Source organism: Jaculus jaculus, chromosome X, assembly GCF_020740685.1.
Source record: "Jaculus jaculus isolate mJacJac1 chromosome X, mJacJac1.mat.Y.cur, whole genome shotgun sequence".
Lineage (NCBI taxonomy): Eukaryota > Metazoa > Chordata > Mammalia > Rodentia > Dipodidae > Jaculus > Jaculus jaculus.
In genome coordinates this window covers 50,998,175-51,022,201 of record NC_059125.1, presented here as the reverse complement: position 1 = coordinate 51,022,201, position 24,027 = coordinate 50,998,175, and the positions used below count along the sequence as shown (strand labels likewise).

The following is a 24,027-nucleotide window of genomic DNA, read 5'->3' as shown; positions in this document are numbered from 1 at the left end:
TATCTGCTACCTTCTTTCTCTTTTCTTATACCAACTCCCTGGTCTTTATTTCTTTTGCTCCCTTCTTTCATACCTTCTCTTCCTGTTTTTTTTTTTTCTAATTAGTAATACCCACTGACGAGTACTGAATATTGAGGGTTTACTGTCTGCTCTGTCCTTCACGTGGAATCAGTCATACGCATTTTTCCAGTGCCATGGGTTAGGTATTAACCCTCATTTTCAGGGTTGCATGGCTAGTGACAACTGAGTTTTCATGTTGAAGCCTCTGCCCCCTACATAACTTAGCTGCTTTCCTTTCCCCCTCCCCTGCTCCCTTCTCCTCTGTCTCTGCCCACTCTGGTTTCTCCTCTGGCTCTGCCGAGGGGGTGGTGCTCAGCCTGGGCCCTTGCAGATGTGTCTGTGGCAGCAGGCCACACAGACCGAAGTGGGCTCGGCAGCGTCCTGAGAGACCTAGTGAAGCCAGGTGACGAGAACCTTCGGGAGATGAACAAGAAGCTGCAGAACATGCTGGAAGAACAGCTCACCAAGAATATGCACTTGCACAAGGCGAGTGTGGACTATCAGCCTACCCAGCTCTATCTCCCCAGCCACCTGCCTCCCCAGCCACAATCCCTGGGCCATCTGCTGGTTCCTCTGTCCCTCTACCCAGTCCTTGTCCTCCTAGCCACCACTCTTCATTCATCTGCCACACTTTCATGCTCTCTCCTCCCATCTTCCATTCAACCTATTACTATTATCTCTTTAGTCTTTCACTTGTCACTTTGTTCTCCCACCTACCCATTCATACACAGCCCCCCCCTCTCTCTCTCCCACTTACTCATCTATCCAGGGGATCATCTTCCCCAAGTTTTCTACCCATTTTCTGATCTATCACTCTCTCATCTAATCATCAGTCACCTTTTGTCTTACCTTTCGCTCACCTACCAGTTCCCATGTACCTACTTCCCTACTTGTCCCTTGCACAGTTCATTTGTACCTATTTGCATGCCATAGATCCCTGATGGGTTCACTCACACATTCATTCTCCACCCTCCCCCCCCAATATGCCCTCATCTCTGAGAGAGTTAGACCCAGTTTCTGCTTTGCAGAAGCAAGCTCACATTTGTTAGAAGGTAGTGAGGGCATTAATCATATATATAACAGCACTGGGCCACAGCAAGTCACCTTCCCATTCTCCTCAGTTCCAAAGGCTCCAGACTTATCCTCACAACTTCTTTGTACCCAGCCTTCTGGCAGTGGCTCTGTGAATTTTCCCAAGCACTTTCTCATCCCAGGGCCAGGTACCTCTGGGCATTGATGAGTGGGATGAGAAAGAAGTAACAGGTGCTGCCCTACGTTTGGTAACAGAGCTGCCCCTTTCTCCTTTTCTGGCCCCTGATGACTCATTTGTTTCTTAGGACATGGAAGTTCTGTCCCAGGAAATTGTGCGGCTCAGCAAGGAGTGCGTTGGGTCCCCTGACCCAGACCTAGAACCTGGAGAAGTCAGCTAAAGATCCTCACGCTGCACCCAACCCCCCCACCCACCCGCTACTCCTTTGGGCAGTGGTGGGGAAATGGAGGCTGTCACCAAAAGCTAGTGGTTTGGGAGACTGGACATTAAAGGAGATAGAGGCCTATGTACAGCTGGTGTTAACAAACCTGACTGAGGGCAGAGGCCCTTGGGGAGTGAGGATCCTGAGGGAAGGGCAGGGATTTCTCCTTCTTGGCGCTGACCTCCAAGGGCTTCTGCCTTCATCTCTGCATGAGCTCTCCCAGAGACCAACTCTTTTTTTTTTTGTTTTTTATTTTTTAAGTTATGTCTGGAAGCCTTGCTACTCTGCATTTGGGACTGGGGATGTTGGGTGGGGGGTGTGGTCTATGCTCTTATGTTGTTCTAGCAGTGTGTGAGAGTGAGCGTATGAGTGTGTGTGTGCACGCGCACTCACGCACATGTGCACGTGCACGTAAAGGCTGTGCAGCCAAAATACCATCTGGCCAGAGGGGCCCACCCACTGACTGTCTGGTCTCATTCTTTAAAATCAAGAGGGTTTGCTGGGGGGGGATTATTCCATTGGAATGGAGATAGAGGCCTCTGGCTGCAGCTTGACTAACCCTACACCCTCACCTCACCTACCTCCCGACAGACTTCTCAAACTGAGTGGAGCAGAAGAGTCTTCAGATACGTATGTGGGTGGATGTGAATGAAGTTGTGAGTGGAGATGAGTGGACACATGGGAGGATGGATAAGTGGTGAGGAGGACTAATGGATAAATAAATGGGTGGTTATAAGGACTATTGGTGGATAGGTTGGGAAACAAATAGGTGGATGGATGCATGTTGAATGAATAAATGGCTAAATGGATCAATAAATGGATAGGTCGAGGGTGGGTAAATGGAAATATAAATGGATAGATGATATATAGATGGGTGAACAAATGGACAGGTGAGTGAATTAGGAACAAAGATATATAGATGGCTTTATGAACAAGTTGGGAATAAACTGACAAAGCAAAGGGAATTATGGATGGATGAGTAAATGAATAGGAAAGGGAAAGTAGGAGACATTAGATGGACAGATAAATGGGTGAAGGGTGGTTGAGTAGATGGGTGAACATGCAAGTGGATGAGTGGGCAGGTGATGGGAGAATGGGTAGAGCGGTTATGTGCATAGGTGGGGTCATAGAAGGAGACATCAGAAGTGTGATAAATGGGCAGAGGACTTCGCGAAGGGGTAAATGGATAGAAAGGCTCGGCTTGGCTGTCTTGCAGCACCCTCATCACCACACCTTTAGTTACTTAAGATTAGGCATTCCGCCAGGCCTTCCTTTGCCCCCGCTTTCACATCACTTCAGTCAATGCCCCAAAGGACACTGGCAAGTTGGGATAACTCCATCTGACAACTGAGGAAAAACTTATTCAAGGATACAGCAAGTATGGCAAAGCTGGGATTTGAACCCACCCATGTCTACCAGAGGCTCTTCATATTCCCTGCTCCTGCCACCCAGGAGCAGAACCTGTCATGGAAGGAGGTGTGACTTGAGGCTACTGAATACATAGATAAGGAAGCATGATGTATGGATAGATAAGGAATCCAGCTCCCTTGGCAAGGGGCCTGCCAGGGGAGTGGGGCGGGGCCAAGAATTTGCACTCTCCTTACCTCGCATTTTCTATCCCCAAACCGGAAGACGTGTAATTAGTCCCACACAGTGTAAGTCATGTTTAGAGCTAAGACTCTAACCCATGCCCCCTCTGTGTGTGTGTGGGGGGGCTTTGGTAGACTGACCATCTAGAAAAACAACCTCATCAACTCCTCTCCCCTCCTGCCTTTCCCCAGCCTGGGGGCAGGGAAGGGGATACAGCGCTGCATCATTCCCCGTGGCACACCGCTCTGGGGCCATTAACAGACGCCTCCCCATCGATCCGAGCTGCTAAGTGCTGCTGATTCAGGAGGGTGGGGGTGGGGGCCCTTGGGGGCAGAGAGGGTAGGCGCTGGGCAGGAAGAAGGGGGAGTCCAGGAAGGAGGTGGGGAGAACTGGCAGAATTCCCCGCCACCCCCATTTTCCAGATGACGCGACTGAGGCCCAACCAGCTTTGTAGGAGGCGGAGTCTCCCCAGGGTCTCTCTCCAGCTGTCCTAGGGGAGGGGGCTGTGGGAACCACGAGGCCCCTCCCTGCCTCTAGCTCCATCTCCCGGCAAGCTCCGAGAGGCGGGGAGAGAGAGCCGGAGGAGGAGAACTCTGCAGCTCTGCAGAAGGGGCCAGGAGCTCCGGTGTTTGGTACCCCCGGCCCCGCCGCCACTGCTGCTGCTACTGCTGCAGCGGGGACACAGGTGAGGATGGCCCCGTGGGGAGCGGGAGGTAGCCATCAATAGGTCGTCCTTGTCTTTTTCTGGTCCGGCCCCCATGCCATAATCCATCCTGGGACAGTCCTTAGGGGTCCCAGTGGACCTTGTCCTTCCAGAGCCTGATTCCAGGAACCTAGCCCCTCTCTCCCTGCCTGTGCTACCTTCCCTCCTAGAACTGGCTGTGGCTGCTCTCTTCCTTCTCTTCCTCCTCCTGCTGCTACCGCTGCCGCCGCCGCCGCCGCCGCCGCCGCCGCCGCCGCTGCTACCGCTGCTGGGTACACACCGCCAGCCCCTCGGGGTGTGGTTTCCTCAGAACTGCCCCCAAAGGTGGGACCCAGCCTTCTCCCGGACTCCCCTGCCAGCCTCCTGCCTTGTCCAGCAGCCCCCTTTCCCGGAGACACACCCAACTTCATTCCAGTACCCGACTTTCCAACCCACTTTGGGGGGGAAATCCCTTTCCTCTTAGTCTTTTGAGATCGGTGTGCTGAGGGCTATGCCCAACTTTGGTCCAGTTGTGCCTAAGCCTCTTGGGATTTCCCCAAGACCCTTTTTCCTTTCCCCAGAACTCTTCAGATAGTGGTCCAGGCTTCCTGTAGCCCTCCAGATACCCTCTCCCACAGATATCTTCCAGCCCCTAAGAAAATCCACCCTCTTAACTACCCCACTCTCCTGTTCAGCCCCACCTGGGGCCCTTTGCCTCTCCGGCCTTTCCCAGAACTCCTGTAGTGTGTAGAAACACCCCCCAGGCTATTCTTGGCAGCTCCAGTCACTCCCAAGGCACTTTTTAGCCTCTTTACAACCTCCTGGCTCTATAGGCACCCTTGAGATGCTCCAGTACCCTTTCCAGATCCTCAAGGGTCCTCCAACTCCCTTATTTCCCCTGCCCCCCAGAAGACTTGAGGGTGTAGACAAACCCCCTCCTCTTTCTTGGACCCTTTAATATTCCCCCGACTATCAGCCTCTTTCAAGCACCTCTGGTCCCATCTTCCTCTCTCTGGATGTCCCTATATCCTCTCCAACCTGCTGAGGGGTTTCAGGCCCTTTGTTGGGAACCCATGAGTGTGGATAACTCCTTACTTGTCTCTCGGTCCCTCTAGATACCCCTAGACATCTCTCAGGAACATGCTGACCCCCTAGAATCATCTCAGTCTCTCTAAACCTGAGGTTCCTTTGGCACCTCAGACCCTTCTCAGTCAATTGGGACACCACCACTCAGGCCTCCCCTAGACTTTAAATGTCCACCAAGCTACTGCCTGTCTCTCTCGTTCCTCCTCCTGGTTCCTCTTGGCCTCTCTAGACACCCCAAGTTTCCTTGCCCGGGTAGCCCAGGGCCTCTCCAAGCCCCCACCATCCTGGAGACAGCTACCTTCTCCTAAACGTTTGCCACACCCCCCTCAAGTCTCCGTGGGCCTGGGGAGCCTCAGGATGGCAGCAGGCGTGGCCACATGGCTGCCCTTTGCACGGGCCGCAGCGGTGGGCTGGCTGCCCTTAGCCCAGCAGCCCCTGCCCCCAGCCCCTGGGGTGAAGGCATCTCGAGGGGATGAGGTTCTGGTGGTGAACGTGAGTGGCCGGCGCTTTGAGACCTGGAAAAACACACTGGATCGCTACCCGGACACTCTCCTGGGCAGCTCGGAGAAGGAATTCTTCTATGATGCGGACTCGGGCGAGTACTTCTTCGATCGTGACCCAGACATGTTCCGCCATGTGCTGAACTTCTACCGCACAGGCCGGCTGCACTGCCCTCGACAGGAGTGTATCCAGGCCTTCGATGAAGAGCTGGCCTTCTATGGCCTCGTCCCCGAGCTGGTGGGCGACTGCTGCCTGGAAGAGTACCGGGACCGCAAGAAGGAGAACGCGGAGCGCTTGGCCGAGGACGAAGAGGCTGAACAGGCTGGGGACGGACCAGCCCTACCGTCAGGCAGTTCCCTGCGACAGCGACTCTGGCGGGCCTTCGAGAACCCACACACGAGCACTGCAGCCCTTGTTTTCTACTATGTGACCGGTTTCTTCATCGCTGTGTCAGTCATCGCCAATGTGGTGGAGACCATCCCGTGCCGAGGCCCCGCGCGGCGCCAACTGAGGGAGCAGTCCTGTGGTGACCGCTTCCCGATGGCCTTTTTCTGCATGGACACGGCCTGTGTGCTCATCTTCACCGGTGAATACCTCCTGCGGCTCTTTGCCGCCCCCAGCCGTGGTCGCTTCCTGCGCAGCGTGATGAGCCTCATCGATGTGGTGGCCATCCTGCCCTACTACATTGCTCTTTTTGTGCCCAAGAATGATGATGTCTCTGGTGCCTTTGTCACTCTGCGGGTGTTCCGAGTCTTCCGAATCTTCAAGTTCTCCAGGCACTCGCAAGGCTTGCGGATTCTGGGCTACACACTCAAGAGTTGTGCCTCTGAGCTGGGCTTTCTCCTCTTTTCCCTCACTATGGCCATCATCATCTTTGCCACTGTCATGTTCTATGCTGAGAAGGGCACCAGCAAGACCAACTTTACAAGCATCCCAGCGGCCTTCTGGTATACTATTGTCACCATGACCACACTTGGGTGAGTACCGAACTGAGCTAAGAGCTATGAGATCAGTTATGCCACCCTGCCTGTACCACTTGGTAGGGTGGAGAAGGCTCTCTGTTTTCTTTAGTGCTGGGCATTGAACCCAGGTCTTCAGATATGTGAAGCCCATTCATATTCGTTCTGTCTCTTCCCTCCTTCCTCTTACTTTCTTCCTTTTTTCCTGCTTCCCTCCTCCCTCCCTTTCTTTTGAAACATGGTCTTAAGCACCCCAGGGTAGTCAAAAATTCATGATCCCAGTGCCCCGGCTCTAAGTGCCATGATTACAGGTGTGCAATAGCACACTTGTCTCCTTTTTGAATTTGACAAAGACTTCATTATAAAAATGTAAAGTTGTACTTAATCTCTTAACCCTTTTCAGCTCTGAACCTACTTTCATTTTTCCAGGTCAGGAAACTCAGGTTCAAGGGCTGTCTCAGCTGCTGCCTTTTTCTCAACATTTTATGAGTCTCAATTCCCCCCCCCCCCCCCCCCCCCGTCTCTCTTTTTCTCTCTTTTGATGTAGGGTCTCACTCTACCCCCGGCTGACCTGGAACTCATTGTATAGCCTAGCCTCAAACTCACAGCAATCCTCCTACCTCTGCCTCCAGACTGCTGGGATTAAAGGTTTGTGCCACCACGCCCACCTTCTCTCTTAAAAAAGTACTTTATTTGCAATGGGTGTGGTGGCGCAGGCCTTTAATCCCAGCATTTAGGAGACTGATGTATGAGAATCACTGAGTTTGAGGCCAGTTTGAGACTAACTCTAGGTCACCCTGGATTTGAGCAAGACCCTACCTCGAAAAACAAAAACAACTATTTGCAAAACCACTATTTTCAAAAACTGTTTGCAAAAACACTATTTGCAAAGAGGGAGAGAGAAAGAATATGGGCACGCTAGGGCCTTTAGCTGCTGCAAATGAACTCCAGACACATGTGCCACTTTGTGCATTTGGCCTTACATGGGTACTTACGGAATAGAAACCAGGTAATTAGGCTTAGCAGGCAAGCACCCTAACCACTGAGAAATCTTTACAGCCCTCTCCTTTTGCTTGGTTATTCGAGGTAGGATCTTGTTCTAGCCCTAGCTGACCTGGAACCAAGTTCTGGGACTAAAGGCATGCACCACCACACTTGGCCCCTCTATTTTTTTCCAAGGTAGGGTTTCACTCTAGCCCACACTGACCTGGAATTTACTATGTCAGGGTAGCCTGGACTCACTGAGATCCTCCTTCCTCTGCCTCCCAAGTGCTGGGACTAAAGATGTGCACCACCACGCCTGGCACTCTCCTTTTTTTGAAACAGGATCTCACTTTGTCAAACAGGCTGGTCTACAGTTCACTATATAGCTCAAAATGGCCTTGAACTCACAGCAATCCTCCTACTTCAGCCTCCCAAGTGCTGGATTACAGATATGAGTTACTATGCCTGGCTTCTTAGTTCCCCACTTTATAAATTGCAAAGCCGAAGGACCCAAGTTTAATTCCCCAGGGCCCATGTAAGCAAGATGCACAAGGTGGCATGTGCCTCTAAAGTTCTTTTATAGTAGCTAGAGGCCCTGGTATACTCATTCTCTATGTGCTTCTCCCCTCCCGCTCCCTCTCTCTCTCTTAAATACATAAATAAAAATATAAAAAAATTAAAGTGTAAAATGATCCCTTTGAGGGGATTCAATGGTATCATGGTGAGTTTTTTTTTTCCTTTATTTCGTTTTTTTGAGGTGGGGTCTCACTCTGGTCCAGGCTGACCTGGAATTAACTATGTAGTCTCAGGGTGGCCTCAAACTCACAGTGATCCTTCCATCTCATGAGTGCTTGGATTAAAGGCATGTGCCGCCACACCTGACTAATGGTGAGTTTCTGAATACTTCTTTTTTAAAATATTTTTTGTTACTTTTTAAAATTTATTTATTTGAGAGTGACAGAGAGAGAAAGGCAGATAGATAGATAGAGAGAGAGAATGGGCACGCCAGGGCCTCCAGCCACTGCAAACAAACTCCAGACGCATGCACCCCCTTGTGCATCTGGCTAACGTGGGTCCTGGGGAATCGAGCCTCGAACCAGAGTCGTTAGGCTTCACAGGCAAGCGCCTAACCACTAAGCCATCTCTCCAGCCCCTCTGAATACTTCTTTTACAACATGCATAAGTAGTGGTTTCCTATGACACCTTTTTGTCATTTTGAGGATACATGCCTCCCAGCCTTCTAGAATTATCTTTTGTGTGAGGTACTGCCTCTATCATTTTGTGATTCCTTGGTGGTTCCCATAAGATATTTTCAGCATTACTTTATTTATTTGTTTTGGTTTGCTGAGGTAGGGTCTCACTCTGGCCCAGGCTGACCTGGAATTCACTCTGTAGTCTCAGGGTGGCCTCAAACTCAGGTCAATCCTCCTACCTCTGCCTCCCAAGTGCTGGGATTAAAGGCATGCACCACCACACCCGGCTTAGCATTATTTTTTTGAGAGTTTCATATAACCCAGACTGGCTTCGAACTTGCGACATAGTTGAGTCTGGTCTTGAAATCCTAATCCTCCTGTCTCCTCCACCCATATGCTGGGATTATGGGTGGGTGTCACAAACCTCAACACTACATTTTTTAAATTTTTTTTTCATTTTATTTGTTTATATATATATATTTTTTTAATTTTTAAATTTTTATTAACATTTTCCATGATTATTAAAAAAAAAATCCCATGGTAATTCCTTCCCTCCCAGCACTACATTTTTATTGAGATAAAGTCTTACTGTTAGCCAGGAGAACCTTGAACTCATCCTCCTTCCCCTGTCTCCTGAGTGCTGGAATTACAGATCTGTGGCACTACACCTGGATATATCAATATTATTATTATTTTTTAATTTATATTTATTTATTTGAGAGTGAAAGAGGGGGAGAGAGAGAGAGAGATATTAGGGTCTCCACTTGCTGCAAAAGAACTCCAGACATATGCATCACTTTGTGCATCTGGCTTACATGGGTTCTGTGGAATTGAACCTGGGTCCCTTGGCTTTGCAAGCAAGCACCTTAACTGCTGAGCCATCGTTCCAGCCCCATTTTTTTTTTTTTTTTTTTTTTGGTTTTTTGAGGTAGGATCTCACTCAAGCCCAGGCTGACCTGGAATTCACTATGGAGTCTCAGGGTGACCTCGAACTCACGGCGATCCTCCTACCTCTGCCTCCCGAGTGCTGGGATTAAAGGTGTGTGCCACCACACCCAGCTCCAGCCCTATTTTTTAAATATTGTATTTATTTATTTGAGAGAGAGGGGCAGATGAGAGAGAGAGAGAATGGTCAAAAGGCCTCTAGCTGGTGCAAATGAACTCCAGATGCAGGTAAGTGCTTTAACTGCTGAGCCATCTTTCCAGCCCTTTTTTTTGTTTGTTTGTTTGTTTTTGAGGTAGGGTTTCAAATTCACTATGTAATCCCAGGGTGCTGGGATTAAAGGCATGTGCCACCACGCCTGGCTTCAGCCCTATTTTTAAAATATTTTATTTTTGGGCTGGAGAGATGGCTTAGCGGTTAAGCGCCTGCCTGTGAAGCGTAAGGACCCCGGTTCGAGGCTCGGCTCCCCAGGTCCCACGTTAGCCAGATGCACAAGGGGGCGCGTCTGGAGTTCGTTTGCAGAGGCTGGAAGCCCTGGCGCGCCCATTCTCTCTCTCTCTCTATCTGTCTTTCTCGCTGTGTCTGTCACTCTCAAATAAATAAATAAATAAAATTTAAAAAAAAGTTTAAAAAAAATAAAAAAAATTATTTTTATTTATTTATTTGAGAAAGAGGCAGAAAGAGACAGACACACAGAGAATGGATGTGTCAGGGCCTCCAGCCACTGCAAACAAACTCCAGATGCATGTGCCACCTTGTGCATCTGGTTTATGTGGGTCCTGGGGAATCAAACTGAGGTCTTTTGGCTTTTCAGACAAGTGCCTTAACCGGTAAACCATCTTTCCAGCCCTATTATTTTATTTTATTTTTGATTTTTTGAAGTAGGATCTTGCTCTAACCCAGGCTGACCTGGAATTCACTATGCAGTCTCAGGGTGGCCTTGAACTCACAGCAGTCCTCAGTGTCCCAAGTGCTGGGATTAAAGGAGTGTGCCACCGCACCTGGCCCATCTATATATATTTTGTTGTTGTTTTTTCAAAGTATGGTTTAACTTTAGTCCAAGCTGACCTGGAATTCACTATGTAGTCTCAAAAGTGGTCTTGAATTTAGCAATCCTCCTACCTCTGCCTCCTGATTGCTGGGATTAAAGGCATGAGCCACCACACCCAGCTAAAATTTTTAAGTATTATTTATTTATTTGAGAGAGAGAGAGAGGCAGATATATAGAGAGAATTGGAGGACCGGGTGTGGTGACACACACCTTTAATCCCCACACTCGGGAGGCAGAGGAGGAGGATCCCTGTGAGTTCAAGGCTACAGAGTAAGTGCCAGGTCAGCCTGGGCTACAGTGATACCCTGCCTCAAAAAAAATCAAGAAAGGGGCTGGAGAGATGGCTTGGTGGTTAAGCACTTGCCTGTGAAGCCTAAGGACCCCAGTTCGAGGCTCAATTCCCCAGGACCCACGTTAGCCAGATGCACAAGGGGGCGCACGCATCTGGAGTTCATTTGCAGTGGCTGGAGGCCCTGGCGCACCCATTCTCTCCCTCTCCCTCCCTCTCTCTCTCTCTCTCTCTGTCACTCTCAAATAAATAAATAAAAATTTATTTTAAAAAACTTTAAAAAAATCAAGAAAGAGAGAGAGAGAAAGGCCTCTAGCCACTGCAAATGAACTCCAGACACATGTGCCACTTTGTGCATCTGGCTTACATGGGTTTTGGGGAAATCAAACCTGGGTCCTTTGGCTTTACAGGCAAGCTCCTTAACTTCTAAGCAATCTCTCCAGCCCCATCAATATTATTTTTTTATAGCCAATCCCTGAGAGGAAACACATTTGGGATAGAAGTATCAAATGGAATCACCAAACTCTTGATGTTCCTTTATATGTGTATGTTTGTGTGTGTGTGTGTGTTTGTGTGTGTGTTGAGAATCGAACCCAGGGCCTCCGACATACTAGATACAGGCTCTACCAGGAGCTACATACCCTGTTTCATGGTATTTTGTTTTGTTTTATGACAAGGTCTCCCTGCTAGCCTCAAACCTAAAATGAATGATCCTCCTGCCTCTGCTTTCACAAGTGCTGGGATAATAGGCATGTACCACCATGCTCAGCTTTTTCATGGTGTTCTTTTTCTTTTTCTTTTTTTTGGTTTTTCGAGGTAGGGTCTCACTCTAGCCCAGGCTGAGCTGGAATTCACTATGTAGTATCAGGGTGGCCTTGAACTCATGATGATCCTCCTACCTCTGCCTCCTGACTGCTGGGATTAAAGGGGTGTATGACCACATCTGGCTAGGACTCAATATTTATATGTTGAATCAAGACTGAACCCCAAACAATAATTATTTTCTACTCAGAAATTTCTGTATCTCTATTGGAGCATTAAACAAGCCAATTCAGTCATTCATTCCAAATATGCTGAGCAGTAACAGTGTACCTAAGCCCACGGATGGAAATTTATAGAGAAAGATCCCAGCACCTGCATTGCAGTCTTTAAGAACACCATGAGCCGGGTGTGGTGGTGCACGCCTTTAATCCCAGCACTCGGGAGGCAGAGGTAGAAGGATCACTGTGAGTTTGAGGCCACCCTGAGACTCCATAGTGAATTCCAGGTCAGCCTGGGCTAGAGTGAGACCCTACCTCGAAAAACAAGAAAAGAAAACAAACAAACAAAAACAAGTGAAAGGGGCTGAGGCTATAGTTCAGTTGGTAGAGTGGTTGCATGCTAGGTTGAATTCCCAGTACCACATACAGCGGTGTGGTGGTGCATGCTCATAATCCTAGCACTCATGAGGTGGAAGCAGGAGGATCAGAAGTTCAAGGTTATCTCAGCTGATGTACACAGGACTCTGTCTCAATAAAAAGGGAATCAAAACAGAAATAAAGAAGAGCCTTGTTAGGACACAGCTTGAACAAAAGCTTGGAAGCTGAAGATTGTAGAGACCATGTGTCTGAGAAGGACTTGAGGTGAGAACAAAAATGTGCTGTAAAAAAGAGTGTGCTGCTGTGCAGAAGCAGCTTCACCCATCCTGCCCTGAGACAGAGGCTAATACGGATGGAACTCCAAAGGAGAAAAAGAGAGAGGCAGAGGGGCTTGTGTGTACTAATGACCTTGTTGAGAAAGGTCTGGATATACATGTGCCCAAAGCCAGAGCGCCTCCGAGTTTTCCAGTTGTATGTGTTCATTAATTCTATCTCTTGCTAAAGTTAGTCTGAAAGGACGCCATCTTTAGAGGACAGCAGAATTCTGATAGATGGGAGCAGACACCCCAAGAATGAGTGTCAGATCTCAAAGTAAAGATTTAAGGAAAAAAAAAAAAAGAGTGTGCTGTGTGTTCCTGGGCAAGTCAACTATGGAATCACTTTAAGCTCTCCCTCTGAGAAACAAGTCAGTAAAGTTGGCTCTACACCAACTCCAAGGAGAGTGCTTACGTGGAGGAAGGCAGGGCGAGTTTCAAGGATCCCTACTTTTTTGTTTTCCATTTTATTTATTTGAGAGCTATAGACAGGAAGAGGCAGAGAGAGAGAGAGAGAATGGATGCACCAGGGCCTCCAGCCACTGCAAACGAACTGCAGACGCATGCGCCCCCTTGTGCATCTGTGGGTCCTGGGGAATTGAGCCTTGAACCAGGGTTCTTAGGCTTCACAGGCAAGCAATTAACCGCTAAGCTATCTCTCCAGCCCAAGGCTCTCTATTTTTTTTTTTCGAGGTAGGGTCTCGCTCTAGCCCAGACTGACCTGGAATTCACTATGTCGTGTCAGGGTAGCCTCGAACTCACAGCGATCCTCCTACCTCTGCCTCCCAAGTGCTGGGATTAAAGATGTGCACTACCATGCCTGGTTTAAGGCTCCCTGCTTTTTCTTGTTTGTTTGTTTATTTGTTTGTTTGTTTGTTTGTTTGTTTTTCGAGATAGGGTCTCACTCTGGCCCAGACTGACGTGGAATTCACTATGGAGTCACAGGGTGGCCTCGAACTCATGGCGATCCTCCTACCTCTGCCTCCCGAGTGCTGGGATTAAAGGCGTGCGCCACCACGCCCGGTTAAGGCTCCCTGTTTTTCACAGAACAGTTTTGAGACTTCCCCTGGGGGTGATTAGAAGGGGTTGTACTGGAAAATATAGAGAGTTGGACAAAACTAACAAAACACTCCTCTTGGGATGCAGAGCTCCTCAGTTGTCCTGTAGTGCTAAGACTCTCTCTACGTGCCTATATTAATTGAATATGACTTCCCTGGACTCCCTTCTGCTTGGTATGAATAGAGTTCCAATTCACTCAGATGTCCAGTGTGTAGCTCAGATGAAACAGCACATGGTGGAGGCTGAGGGACAGTCCCGCTTTTTTTCATTTGACCCTCACTGCAGAAGACTAGAGAGGTCGTTCTCCACATTTAAAATTTTTGCATTTTACAGTTTACATCTTGCATTTTACAGTGCAAGAAATTGAGAGTCAGAAAGTCTCAGTCCCTGGCCAGCATTACAAAGTGAGTCAGGACTAGGTGGTGTAAAATGGGAAAGTGTGGGAACTGAGCGTTTTTCCTGATCTTAGCCCACTTCCTTCCTTTCCTAGTTATGGAGACATGGTGCCTAGCACCATTGCTGGCAAGATCTTTGGGTCCATCTGCTCACTTAGTGGTGTCTTGGTCATTGCCTTGCCTGTGCCAGTCATTGTGTCCAACTTTAGCCGCATCTACCACCAGAACCAGCGGGCTGACAAGCGCCGAGCACAGCAGGTAACTGTGTCTCCCTTCTCTCTGAGCATGCTCAATCCCCACACTGCAAGCCAGTTTGCTCTTGGTCTCACTTACCTGACCCTTTGTCTTCTCTTTGTAGAAGGTGCGCCTGGCAAGGATCCGATTGGCAAAGAGTGGCACCACCAACGCCTTCCTGCAGTATAAGCAAAATGGGGGCCTTGAGGTGGGGAGGGGTCGGGATTGGGGATGGGGGTGAACATGGATGGGAGGAGGAAGATACTCACCTTTTCTTTCTGTTCCATTCATTCATTTCAGGATAGTGGCAGTGGGGAGGGGCAGGCGCTGTGTGTCAGAAGCCGGTCTGCTTTTGAGCAGCAACATCATCATTTGCTGCACTGTCTAGAGAAGACAACGGTGAGGCCTAAGGAAATGTGGCATGGCAGGAGGGAGGGTGTCCCTCTGCCACCAAGTCAGTCCCCTCAATGAGAAATCACATGGGGCTTCCTAGAAGAGACTAAGCATTACGGGATGGGCAACACAAGGGAAGGGAGAGAGACTGTGCTTAAGCAAAGGCCTGAAGGTGGGACTAGGGATGTCTTGTAACTTTGCTTCCCTTCTGCCTACAGTGCCATGAGTTCACAGATGAGCTAACCTTCAGTGAGGCCCTGGGAGCTGCCTCACTGGGTGGCCGTACCAGCCGTTGTACCTCGGTCTCCTCCCAGCCGATGGGATCTGGCAGCCTGTTATCTTGCTGCCCCCGCAGGGCCAAGCGCCGTGCCATCCGTCTTGCCAACTCCACTGCCTCGGTTAGCCGTGGCAGCATGCAGGAGCTAGACACACTGGCAGGGCTTCAGAGAAGCCCTGCTCCCCAGAGGTAAGCTCCAACCTACGTTCTGTCCCCAGTTGGGCAGTGTCTAGCTTGGACCTGTGAGTCTGAGTTTTCAATGACTCCGGGCCTAGCAAGTCAAGAAAAAAATCTGCACTCCTCTGGGTGGGGACTTTGAGTTTATTCTCGAAATTCCTTGTTCTTCATTCATTCTTTCTATTTGTTTATTATTGTTATTATTTGGTTTTACAAGATAGGGTCTCGCTCTAGCACAGACTGACCTGGAATTTCTTATGTAGTCTCAGGCTGGTCTCTCACATTCATAGCAATCCTCCTACCTGGGCTTCCCAAATGCTAGGATTAAAGGTATGTATGTACCACGCCCAGGAGAGCGAGAGAGAGAATGAGAATGGGTGCACCAGGGCCTCTAGGTACTGCAAACAAACTCTAGATGCATGTGCCACTTTGTGCATCTGGCTTTACATGGGAAATGAGGAATCAAACTCAGGTCATTAGGTTTTATAGGAAAGCACCTTAACTGCTGAGCCATCTCTCTAGCCACAATATATTTTTTAACCTTTTATTTTTATTTATTATATGAGAGAGAGAGAGAGAGAGAGAGAGAGAGAGATAAATGGGTGTGCCAGGACTTTCAGCCACTGCAAATGAACTCCAGATGCAATAGTCACCTTGTGCATCTGGCTAATATGGGTCCTGGGGAATCAACCTGAGGTCCTTTGGCTTTGCAGGCAAATGTTTTAACCACTAATCATCTCTCCAGCCCTAGTTTTTGTTGTATTTGTTTAAAATTTTTATTTATTTATTTGAGAGTGACAGAGAGAAGGAGGCAAAGAGATAGAGAGAGAGAGAGAGTGAGAGAGAGAGAGAGAGAGAGAGAGAGAGAGAGAGAATGGGTGCGCGAGGGCTTCCAGCGACTGCAAACAAACTCCAGATGCGTGCGCCCCCTTGTGCATCTGGCTAACGTGGGTCCTGGGGAATTGAGCCTCGAACTGGGGTCCTTAGGCTTCACAGGCAAGCGCTTAACCACTAAGCCATCTCTCCAGCCCATTTGTTGTATTTTTTTGAGGTAGAGTTTTCTGCTAGCCCAGACTGACCTGGATCACTGTGTAGTCTCAGGGTGGCCTTGAACTCATGATGATCCTCTTACCTCTGCTTCTGAGTGCTGGGATTAAAGGCATGTGCCACCTTGCTCAGTTTAGCCACAATACTTTTGTGAGACAGGGTCTTGCTATGTAACCCAGGCTAACCTCAAACTTACAACAATCTTCCTGCCTCAGTCTCCCAAATGCTGATATTACCACAATGCCCTGTTGTTTGTTCATTTGTTTTTGTTTTTCAAGATAGGGTCTCACTCTAGCCCAGGCTGACCTGAAATTCACTATATAGTCTCAGGGTGGCCTGGAACTCATGGCAATCCTCCTACCTCTGCCTCCTTAGTGCAGGGATTAAAGGCGTGTGCCACACGCCAGACCTTGTTCATTTTTTAAATGTTTTTATTGACAACTTCCATAATTATAGTCAATAAACCATGATAATTCCCTCCCTTCCTCTACTTTCCTCTTTGTAACTCCACTCTCCATCATATCCCCTTCCCCTCTCAATCAGTCTCTATGTTATTGTGATGTGATCACCTTTTCCTTCTATTATGAGGGTCTAGGATAGGTAGTGCCAGGCACTGCAAGGTCATAGATATCCAGGCCAAATTGTGTCTGGAATATTGCATTGTAAACAGTCCTACCCTTCCTTTGGCTCTTACATTCTTTTTTTTTAATGTAGGGTCTCACTCTGGCCCAGGCTGACCTGGAATTCACTGTCATCTCAGGGTAGCCTCAAACTCATGGCAATCATCCTACCTATAACATTCTTTTTTCTAATAAATTTTATTTATTTATTTATTAGAGAGAGAGAGGCAGATAGAAAGAGAAAATGGCTATGCCAGGGCCTTCAGCCACTGCAAACAAATTCCAGACACATGTACCTTGTGCATCTGGCTTATATGGGTCCTGGGGAATCAAATCTGGGTCCTTTGGCTTTGTAGGCAAGTGTCTTAACAGCTAAGCCGTCTCTCCAGTCCCCATTGATTCTTACATTCTTTCTGCCACCTCTTCTGCAATGGACCCTGAGCCTTGGAAGTTGTGGTAGAGATGTTTCAGTGCTGAACACCCCTTTGTCCCTTCTTCTTAGCACTGTGGTACCTGTTGAGTCATCCTAGACATCACTGCCATCTGAAAAGAGAAGCTTCTCTAACCAAAAGTGAAAGTAGCATTAATATATGGATATGAACATTAAGAGGAGTGCTTACCAGGCAGTTTGGTGAGCATAATATATGCATTTAGCCAAATACCTGCAGGTATTACACCCCTAGGACTCATTGCCTCCCCCATCATAGGTTTTCAGTACCAGACATGTATTCCCTCCTGTGGAGTGGGCCTTCAGTCCAGTTAGGGGGCAGTTGGTTTCCATCATGATAGACATGCCACTATTGCACCCGTTGGCTCATTTGGCCTGGCTGGCCAAATATAAGACTTGCAGTGTCCACTGTTGAGTATCTTCACAGGTGATTTCTTTCTTTTCTATTGAACTACATGCAGCATGGCTTTTTCCAGCTTTCTGTCAGCTGGTCTACATGGAGGAGGTTTTCAGCTCCGCTCCAGCAGGAATTCTCAGTGACCTTGAAGTCTCAGTATGTGGAGTCTTCATCAATAGGGTCTTACCATCTATTCCTGATGGGAATCCAAGAGCCTTAACAATGCCCTGCAATGTTTTGGGGGCATCAGTGACCTCCCTGGCCAACAACTCACTGGAAGGTATCTCATCCCTGGCACTGAATTTTTTCTAGTAACAATCTATAGCTTCTGAGTGTGCCATTTTTTTTTTCAAGATAAGGTCTCATTCTAGCTCAGACTGACCTGGAATTCACTATGAGTCTCAGGGTGGGCTCGAACTCATGGCGATCCTCCTACGTCTGCTTTCCAAATGCTGGGATTAAAGGTGTGTACCACCATGCCCAACTTATTTATTTATGAGAGTGAATGAGACAAAGAAAGTAAGAGAATGGGCGCTCTTACCATTCAAACTCCAGAAACATGTGCTACTTTGTGCATTTGAACCCAGGCTGGTAGGCTTTGTAAGCAAGTGCTTTTAACTGCTGAATCATCTCCCTAGCTCCCTGCTCTTTAGTCCTTCAAACAGTTATTGAGCAGCACTGGTGGAATGTTCCTGTAGCCCCAGCTACTTAGGAGGAATGTTAGAACTGGGTATATAGTTCAGTGGTAGAACACTTGCTTAGCATGTGGAAGTCCCATTCCTAGCATTGAAGAAAAAGAGAGCAATCCCTGTCCTGGAACATACATTCTAGTAGGATGAGATAATTGACAAGTCAGTACACAGGTTATTTAATGGGCCAAACATTTTTTGTTTATTTTTATTGAGGTACGGTCTTGCTCTGGGCCAGGGTAATATGGAACTAACTATGGAGTCTCGGGGTAGTCTTGAAGTTACAGTAATACTTCTACCTCTGACTCCTGAGTGCTGAGATTAAAGGCATGTGCCACCATGCCTAGCCATTTTTTTTCTTTCTAAAAAACTTTTTTTTGTGGCTAGAGGGATGTCTTAGCAGTTAAGGTGTTTGCCTGCAAAGCTGAAGGACCCAGGTTCAGTTCCCCAGGACCTATGCTAGCCAGATGCCCAAGGGGACGCATGTACCTGGAGTTTGTCTGCAGTGGCTCTCTCTCTCTCCCTCTTTCTCTGTCAAATAAATAAATATTAAAATATTTTAAAAAATTGTTAACTCAGGCATAGTGGCGCACACCTTTAATCCCAGCACTCAGGAGGCAGAGGTAGGAGGATCACCATGAGTTTGAGGCTACTCTGAGACTACATAGTGAATTTCAGGTCAGCCTGGGCTAGAGTGAGATCCTATCTCAAAAAAAAAAAATGGGGCTGGAGAGATGGCTTAGTGGTTAAGCGCTTGCCTGTGAAGCCTAAGGACCTCGGTTCGAGGCTCGGTTCCCCAGGACCCACGTTAGCCAGATGCACCAGGGGGCGCACGCATCTGGAGTTCGTTTGCAGAGGCTGGAAGCCCTGACGCGCCCATTCTCTCTCTCTCCCTCTGTCTTTCTCTCTGTGTCTGTCGCTCTCAAATAAATAAAAATAAAAATAAGTTTAAAAAAAAAAAGTTCAGCCAGGTGTAGTGGCACATGCTATTAATGCCAGCACTCACTCAGGAAGCCAAGGTAAGAAGATTGCCATGCGTTCAAGGTCACCCTGAGACTACATAATGAATTCCAGGTCAGCCTGGGCTAGACTGAGACCCTACCTTGAAAACAAATGAACAAAAAAATTTTTTTCGGACCCAGGGATAGAACCATAGGTTTCTTATACATTAGTCTAGTATTTTAACACTAAGCTACATAGTTGGTAGAGTGCTTGCCTAGAATGCACAAAGTCCTGGGTTCCATCCCCAGCACCTCATAAACTGTATATGGTGGTGCTTGCTTGTCATCATAGCACTCAGGAAGTGGAAACAAGAGTGTCAGTATTTCAAGGTCATCTTGGGCAACATGGCCAGTTAGAGGCCCACCTTGGCTACATGACACCCTGTCTCAAAAAATAAGTTAGGGAGCCAGGTGTGGTAGCTCACGCCTTTAACCCCAGCACTCAGGAGGCTGAGGTAGGAGGATCGCTGTGAGTTCAAGGCCACCCTAAGACTACAGAGTGAATTCCAGGTCAGCCTGGGCTAGAGTGAGACCCTACCTCGTAAAACCAAAAAATAAAATAAATTAGGGGGCTAGAGAGATCACTTAGTTGTTAAGGTGCTTGCTGGCAACGCCAAAGGACCCAGGTCTGATTTTCCAGTATGCACCTAAAAGCCCGATGCACAACGTGGTATATGCATCTGAGTTTGTTTTTGCAGTGGCTAGAAGCCCTGGCATTCCCATTGTCTTTCTCTGTTTCTCTCTCTCTCTCTCTTTCCTTTCAAATAAATAAATAAAATATTTAAAAAATAAGTTAGGGCTTGGGGAGATGGTTAAAGGTGCTTGTTTGCAAAGCCTGCTGGCTTGGGTTCAATTTCTCAGCTTCCCACATAAAGACAGACACAACAGAGTGACTCATGTGTCTGGTGTTCCTTTGCAGTGGCAAGTGATTCTGCCATGCCATACACATACCCCCCCACACACAAATAAGAAATACATTGTTTTGGTGTTTTCACGGTATGGTCTCGCTCTAGCCCAGGTTGCCCTGGAATTCACTATGTAATCTCAGGCTGGCCTTGAACTCATAGCAATCCTCCTACCTCAGCCTCTTGAGTACTGGGATTAAAGGCATGCACTACTATACCCGGCAAAAATATATACATATATTTTTTTCTTGGGGGGGGTTCGAGGTAGGGTCTCACTCTGGTCCAGGCTGACCTGGAATTAACTATGTAATCTCAGGGTGGCCTTGAACTCATGGTGATCCTCCTATATCTGCCTCCCAAGTGCGAGGTTTAAAGGCGTGTGCTACCATTCCTGGCTATATATTTTTTTTTAAACAGTGTTTTGAGGTACACTCTTTTTTTTAAACTTGATTTATTTATTTGAGAGAGAGAGAAAATGGGCACACCAGGGCCTCCAGCCACTACAAACAAACTCCAGATGCGTGCACCCCTTTGTGCATCTGGTTTACGTGGGTCCTGGAGAGTCGAACGAGCATCCTTTGGCTTACAGGCAAATGCCTTAACCTCTAAGCCATCTCTCCAGCCCAGGGGGAAAAAAAAAAATATATATATATATATATATATATATATATATATATATATATATATATAGCGTGTGATATATATATAGTGTGTGTGTGTGTTTTGTTTGTTTGTTTTTTGAGGTGGGGTCTCCCTCTAGCCCAGGCTGACCTGGAATTCACTATATAGTCTCAGGGTGGCCTTGAACTCACAGCGATCCTCCTACCTCTGCCTCCCAAGTGCTGGGATTAAAGATGTGTACCACCACACCTGGCAAAATAATATATTTTAAGGGCTGGAGAGATGGCTTAGCGGTTAAGCGCTTGCCTGTGAAGCCGAAGGACCCCGGTTCAAGGCTCGATTCCCCAGGACCCATGTTAGCCAGATGCACAAGGGGTCCATGCGTCTAGAGTTCATTTGCAGTGGCTGGAGGCCCTGGCTTGCACTCCCCCCCCTTTCTCTGTCTGTCACTCTCAAATAAATAAATAAAAGTAACAAAAAAATATTTTAAAAATATATTTTAATTATTAAATTATTATATTTATTGAGGGAAGTACAGAGCCAAGGAAAGGCACCCAAATGATTTGAGATCCCACATGGAAGACCTGGGAAAACTGGAAAGAAAAGAGAGAAAAGAAAGTTCAAGGAGCTACTGCCATGAGGAGAGCTAGAGGGGGTAAAGAACCCATGTGGAGAATCAGTCCTAGGAGGCCTCCCTTTAGCTCAACCTGGCCTGGGTTCCCAGGCCCGGCCAAGGGAAAAACTCACCCATAGCTAGAAATTCCAAGTGGTCAGAGAGAAGAAATATATATATTTAAAGATAAGCTACAATGTTATTTATTTATTTAGTAGAGAGAGAAAAAGAAAGGGTAGAAAGATTGTAAGAGCCACACACTGGGTAGGAATGCCCTGAGGCATAGACTGACTGAGGCCTTCATTACTCCACAGTGCATACCATAACCCCACTGAGGAGGGCCCCCATGGTAATAAGGGCAGGGGCGAGGGCATAAAAGAGTATAACCTGTTATAATATAAATAAAATAAAATAGAAAAAGTGCATGGGGGTGCTGGAGAGATGGCTTAGTGGTTACGCGCTTACCTGTGAAGCCTAAGGACCCTGGTTCGAGGCTTGATTCCCCAGGTCCCACGTTAGCCAGACGCACAAGGTAGAGCATGCATCTGGAGTTTGTTTGCAGTGGCTGGAGGCCAACTGTGCCCATTCTCTCCCTCTCCTTCTTTCTCTCTCTGTCTGTTGCTCTCAAATAAGTAAATAAAAATAAACAAAAAAAATTTTTAAGTGCATGGGTACACTAGAGTCTTTTGCCACTGTAAACGAGCTCCAGACACATGTGTCCCTTTGTGCGTCTGGCTTTATGTGCATACTGGGGAATCAAACCCAGGGCATCAGGTTTTGTAATCAATTGCCTTTAACCACTGAACCATTTCTCCAACCCCCCCAAAAATAAAAATAATAAGCCAAAAGTTTGAAAAGGACTTGAATGCCAGACTAGCTGACTCCAGAGATCTCCCTATCTACTACCATCTTCAAGGGAGGAGAAAGATCTAGTACAGTGCCAAAGACCCGCTAAGGAAAGTGTGAGGGCTGCTTTAGCAAATATCATGATGACCTTTTCAGAGCCTCCATTCTTCCTCATCCCTGTCCACAGCCGCTCAAGCCTCAACGCCAAGCCCCATGACAGCTTTGATCTGAACTGCGACAGCCGGGACTTCGTGGCTGCCATCATCAGTATTCCCACACCTCCTGCCAACACTCCAGATGAGAGCCAACCTTCCTCTCCTGGCGGTGGTCGTGGCAGTGGTGGTAGGGCCAGCAACATCCTCAGGAACTCCAGTCTGGAACCCCCTTGCCTCCTCCCTGAGACTGTCAAGATCTCTTCCCTGTGAGGAGTGTGCCTGCCCATTCAGAGGGCCCATTTCATTCTTGGGAACTCCTTTCCAAAGCCATATTTTGGGGAGCCGTGGAGGGGTAGGCAGAGGACCTCTTCTTCCTCCTGCCAAGAACTATGCAATGGAAGTTTCATGGAATGGCCCACCTGATGGGGAAGTAGCCAAGGAGTAGGAAACGTCTGCTAGCCCAAACAGTTTTCCTGATAGGAGCTGAAGCCTTGGGCTTTCACAGGTCCCAAGTTTCTGCTCCACCATGCTAGGACTGGTCCTTCTCCTCCATCTGGCCTCCTGCATGCTCTTCCCCTTGGGTCCTCAGAGGCAGATAAAACTCCATTTAGTTTGACATCTGAACTTTGGCCTGGCAGGGAGAGTTGAAATTTAATCTTTTCTTTGGCTGGGCTGTACAAGTTTGGGGGTTCAGAGGAGGTAACCTTCACCTCTAATCTAGTCTCTAGGAGGCAAAGTCTTTGCCCTTCACCAGGCTCAGCAATTCCCAGATTCCGAAGCTTGGAATGCAACCATGGGCTTCGTGGGTTGTGGCCTTGGCAGTGCCCTGACCTGCCAACCTTACAGGCTTTGACCGTGGGTTCAGGCTGCTTCTCTTAACACACAGATAGCACAAATACTACCATACTGGCTGTTGGAAATGGGTTCCTGTCATCCTGTCCTCTGCTGGGCCTCCAGCAACCTCTAGCAATAGCAACTGCTGCCATGACAATATGCAAAGCCTCAGACCAGTTTGCTGCAACATTTATATCTGCCCTGATCAGCTGGGCCACCTCTAACTACTCTTCTCTGGTTTGCTTTCTTCCTGGGTGGGGTTGGAGTCTGGACCTGCTGAGATAAGAGCCCAGCAACCAGCAATAGGTAGGCTGTGTTTGGAGATCATGGGCCAATTCTTTATTCTCGGGCAGGAGTCCAAAAGTGTCATGGACAGAGGCCTGAGTTGTCCCCGAACTCAGGGAGGCATAGGAAGAACTTGTTTGCTTCCTCTTCCTCCATATCTGTTTTCCATATAGTCTTCTCTCTTCTCCCTCTTGGGTCACCTTCTGGAACTGTCTTCTCAGGCTGAAATCTGGCATCATCTCAGGTTCCCTGTCCCCTGCCCCCCACCCAAGCTCTGTCTCTGTGGAGCTAGCAGCTGATAAAGACGGTTTCCATCCATCAATAAAACCTGAGAGAAGAGATGAGGACTGAGCATCTCCTGATTCCGGGTTTGGAGGCTGGGTTGGACTGGGAGGGAGTTAAGGACACTTTGATCTCAATTTCTTTCCACAGTGGAAGGGCTGGTATGGGTGAAGGTGTGGAAGCTGGATGGCTGATGATGTGTTCTAGAATATAAGGATAGAGGAGATATGAAAGAGAGTGTTTTGAAGAGTTTACCTCTATAGCTAG

The 24,027-nt window shown here is 47.9% G+C and overlaps 2 protein-coding genes across 4 annotated transcripts in view; both read left to right on the top strand.

Annotated features, from left to right (window-relative positions):
• The window catches only part of Gripap1 (GRIP1 associated protein 1), a 51,416-nt gene extending 49,424 nt beyond the window's left edge, over positions 1 to 1,992 (top strand). For all 3 annotated transcript variants that reach the window (XM_045140672.1, XM_004670085.2, XM_045140673.1), the window contains 2 exons: positions 392 to 546; positions 1,398 to 1,992. In XM_045140672.1, the coding sequence (XP_044996607.1) occupies positions 392 to 546; positions 1,398 to 1,490 (248 nt within the window). In that variant the 3' untranslated portion in view covers positions 1,491 to 1,992. The remainder of the gene's footprint in view (positions 1 to 391; positions 547 to 1,397) is intronic.
• A 1,546-nt stretch (positions 1,993 to 3,538) lies between these two features.
• Positions 3,539 to 23,822, top strand: Kcnd1 (potassium voltage-gated channel subfamily D member 1). Its single transcript, XM_004670086.2, has 7 exons — positions 3,539 to 3,807; positions 3,996 to 6,368; positions 14,032 to 14,194; positions 14,295 to 14,378; positions 14,471 to 14,569; positions 14,782 to 15,029; positions 22,392 to 23,822. The coding sequence occupies exons 2-7, from the start codon at positions 5,248 to 5,250 to the stop codon at positions 22,627 to 22,629; spliced, it is 1,953 nt and encodes a 650-aa protein (XP_004670143.1). The 5' UTR covers positions 3,539 to 3,807; positions 3,996 to 5,247; the 3' UTR covers positions 22,630 to 23,822.
• The last annotated feature ends 205 nt before the right edge of the window (positions 23,823 to 24,027 follow it).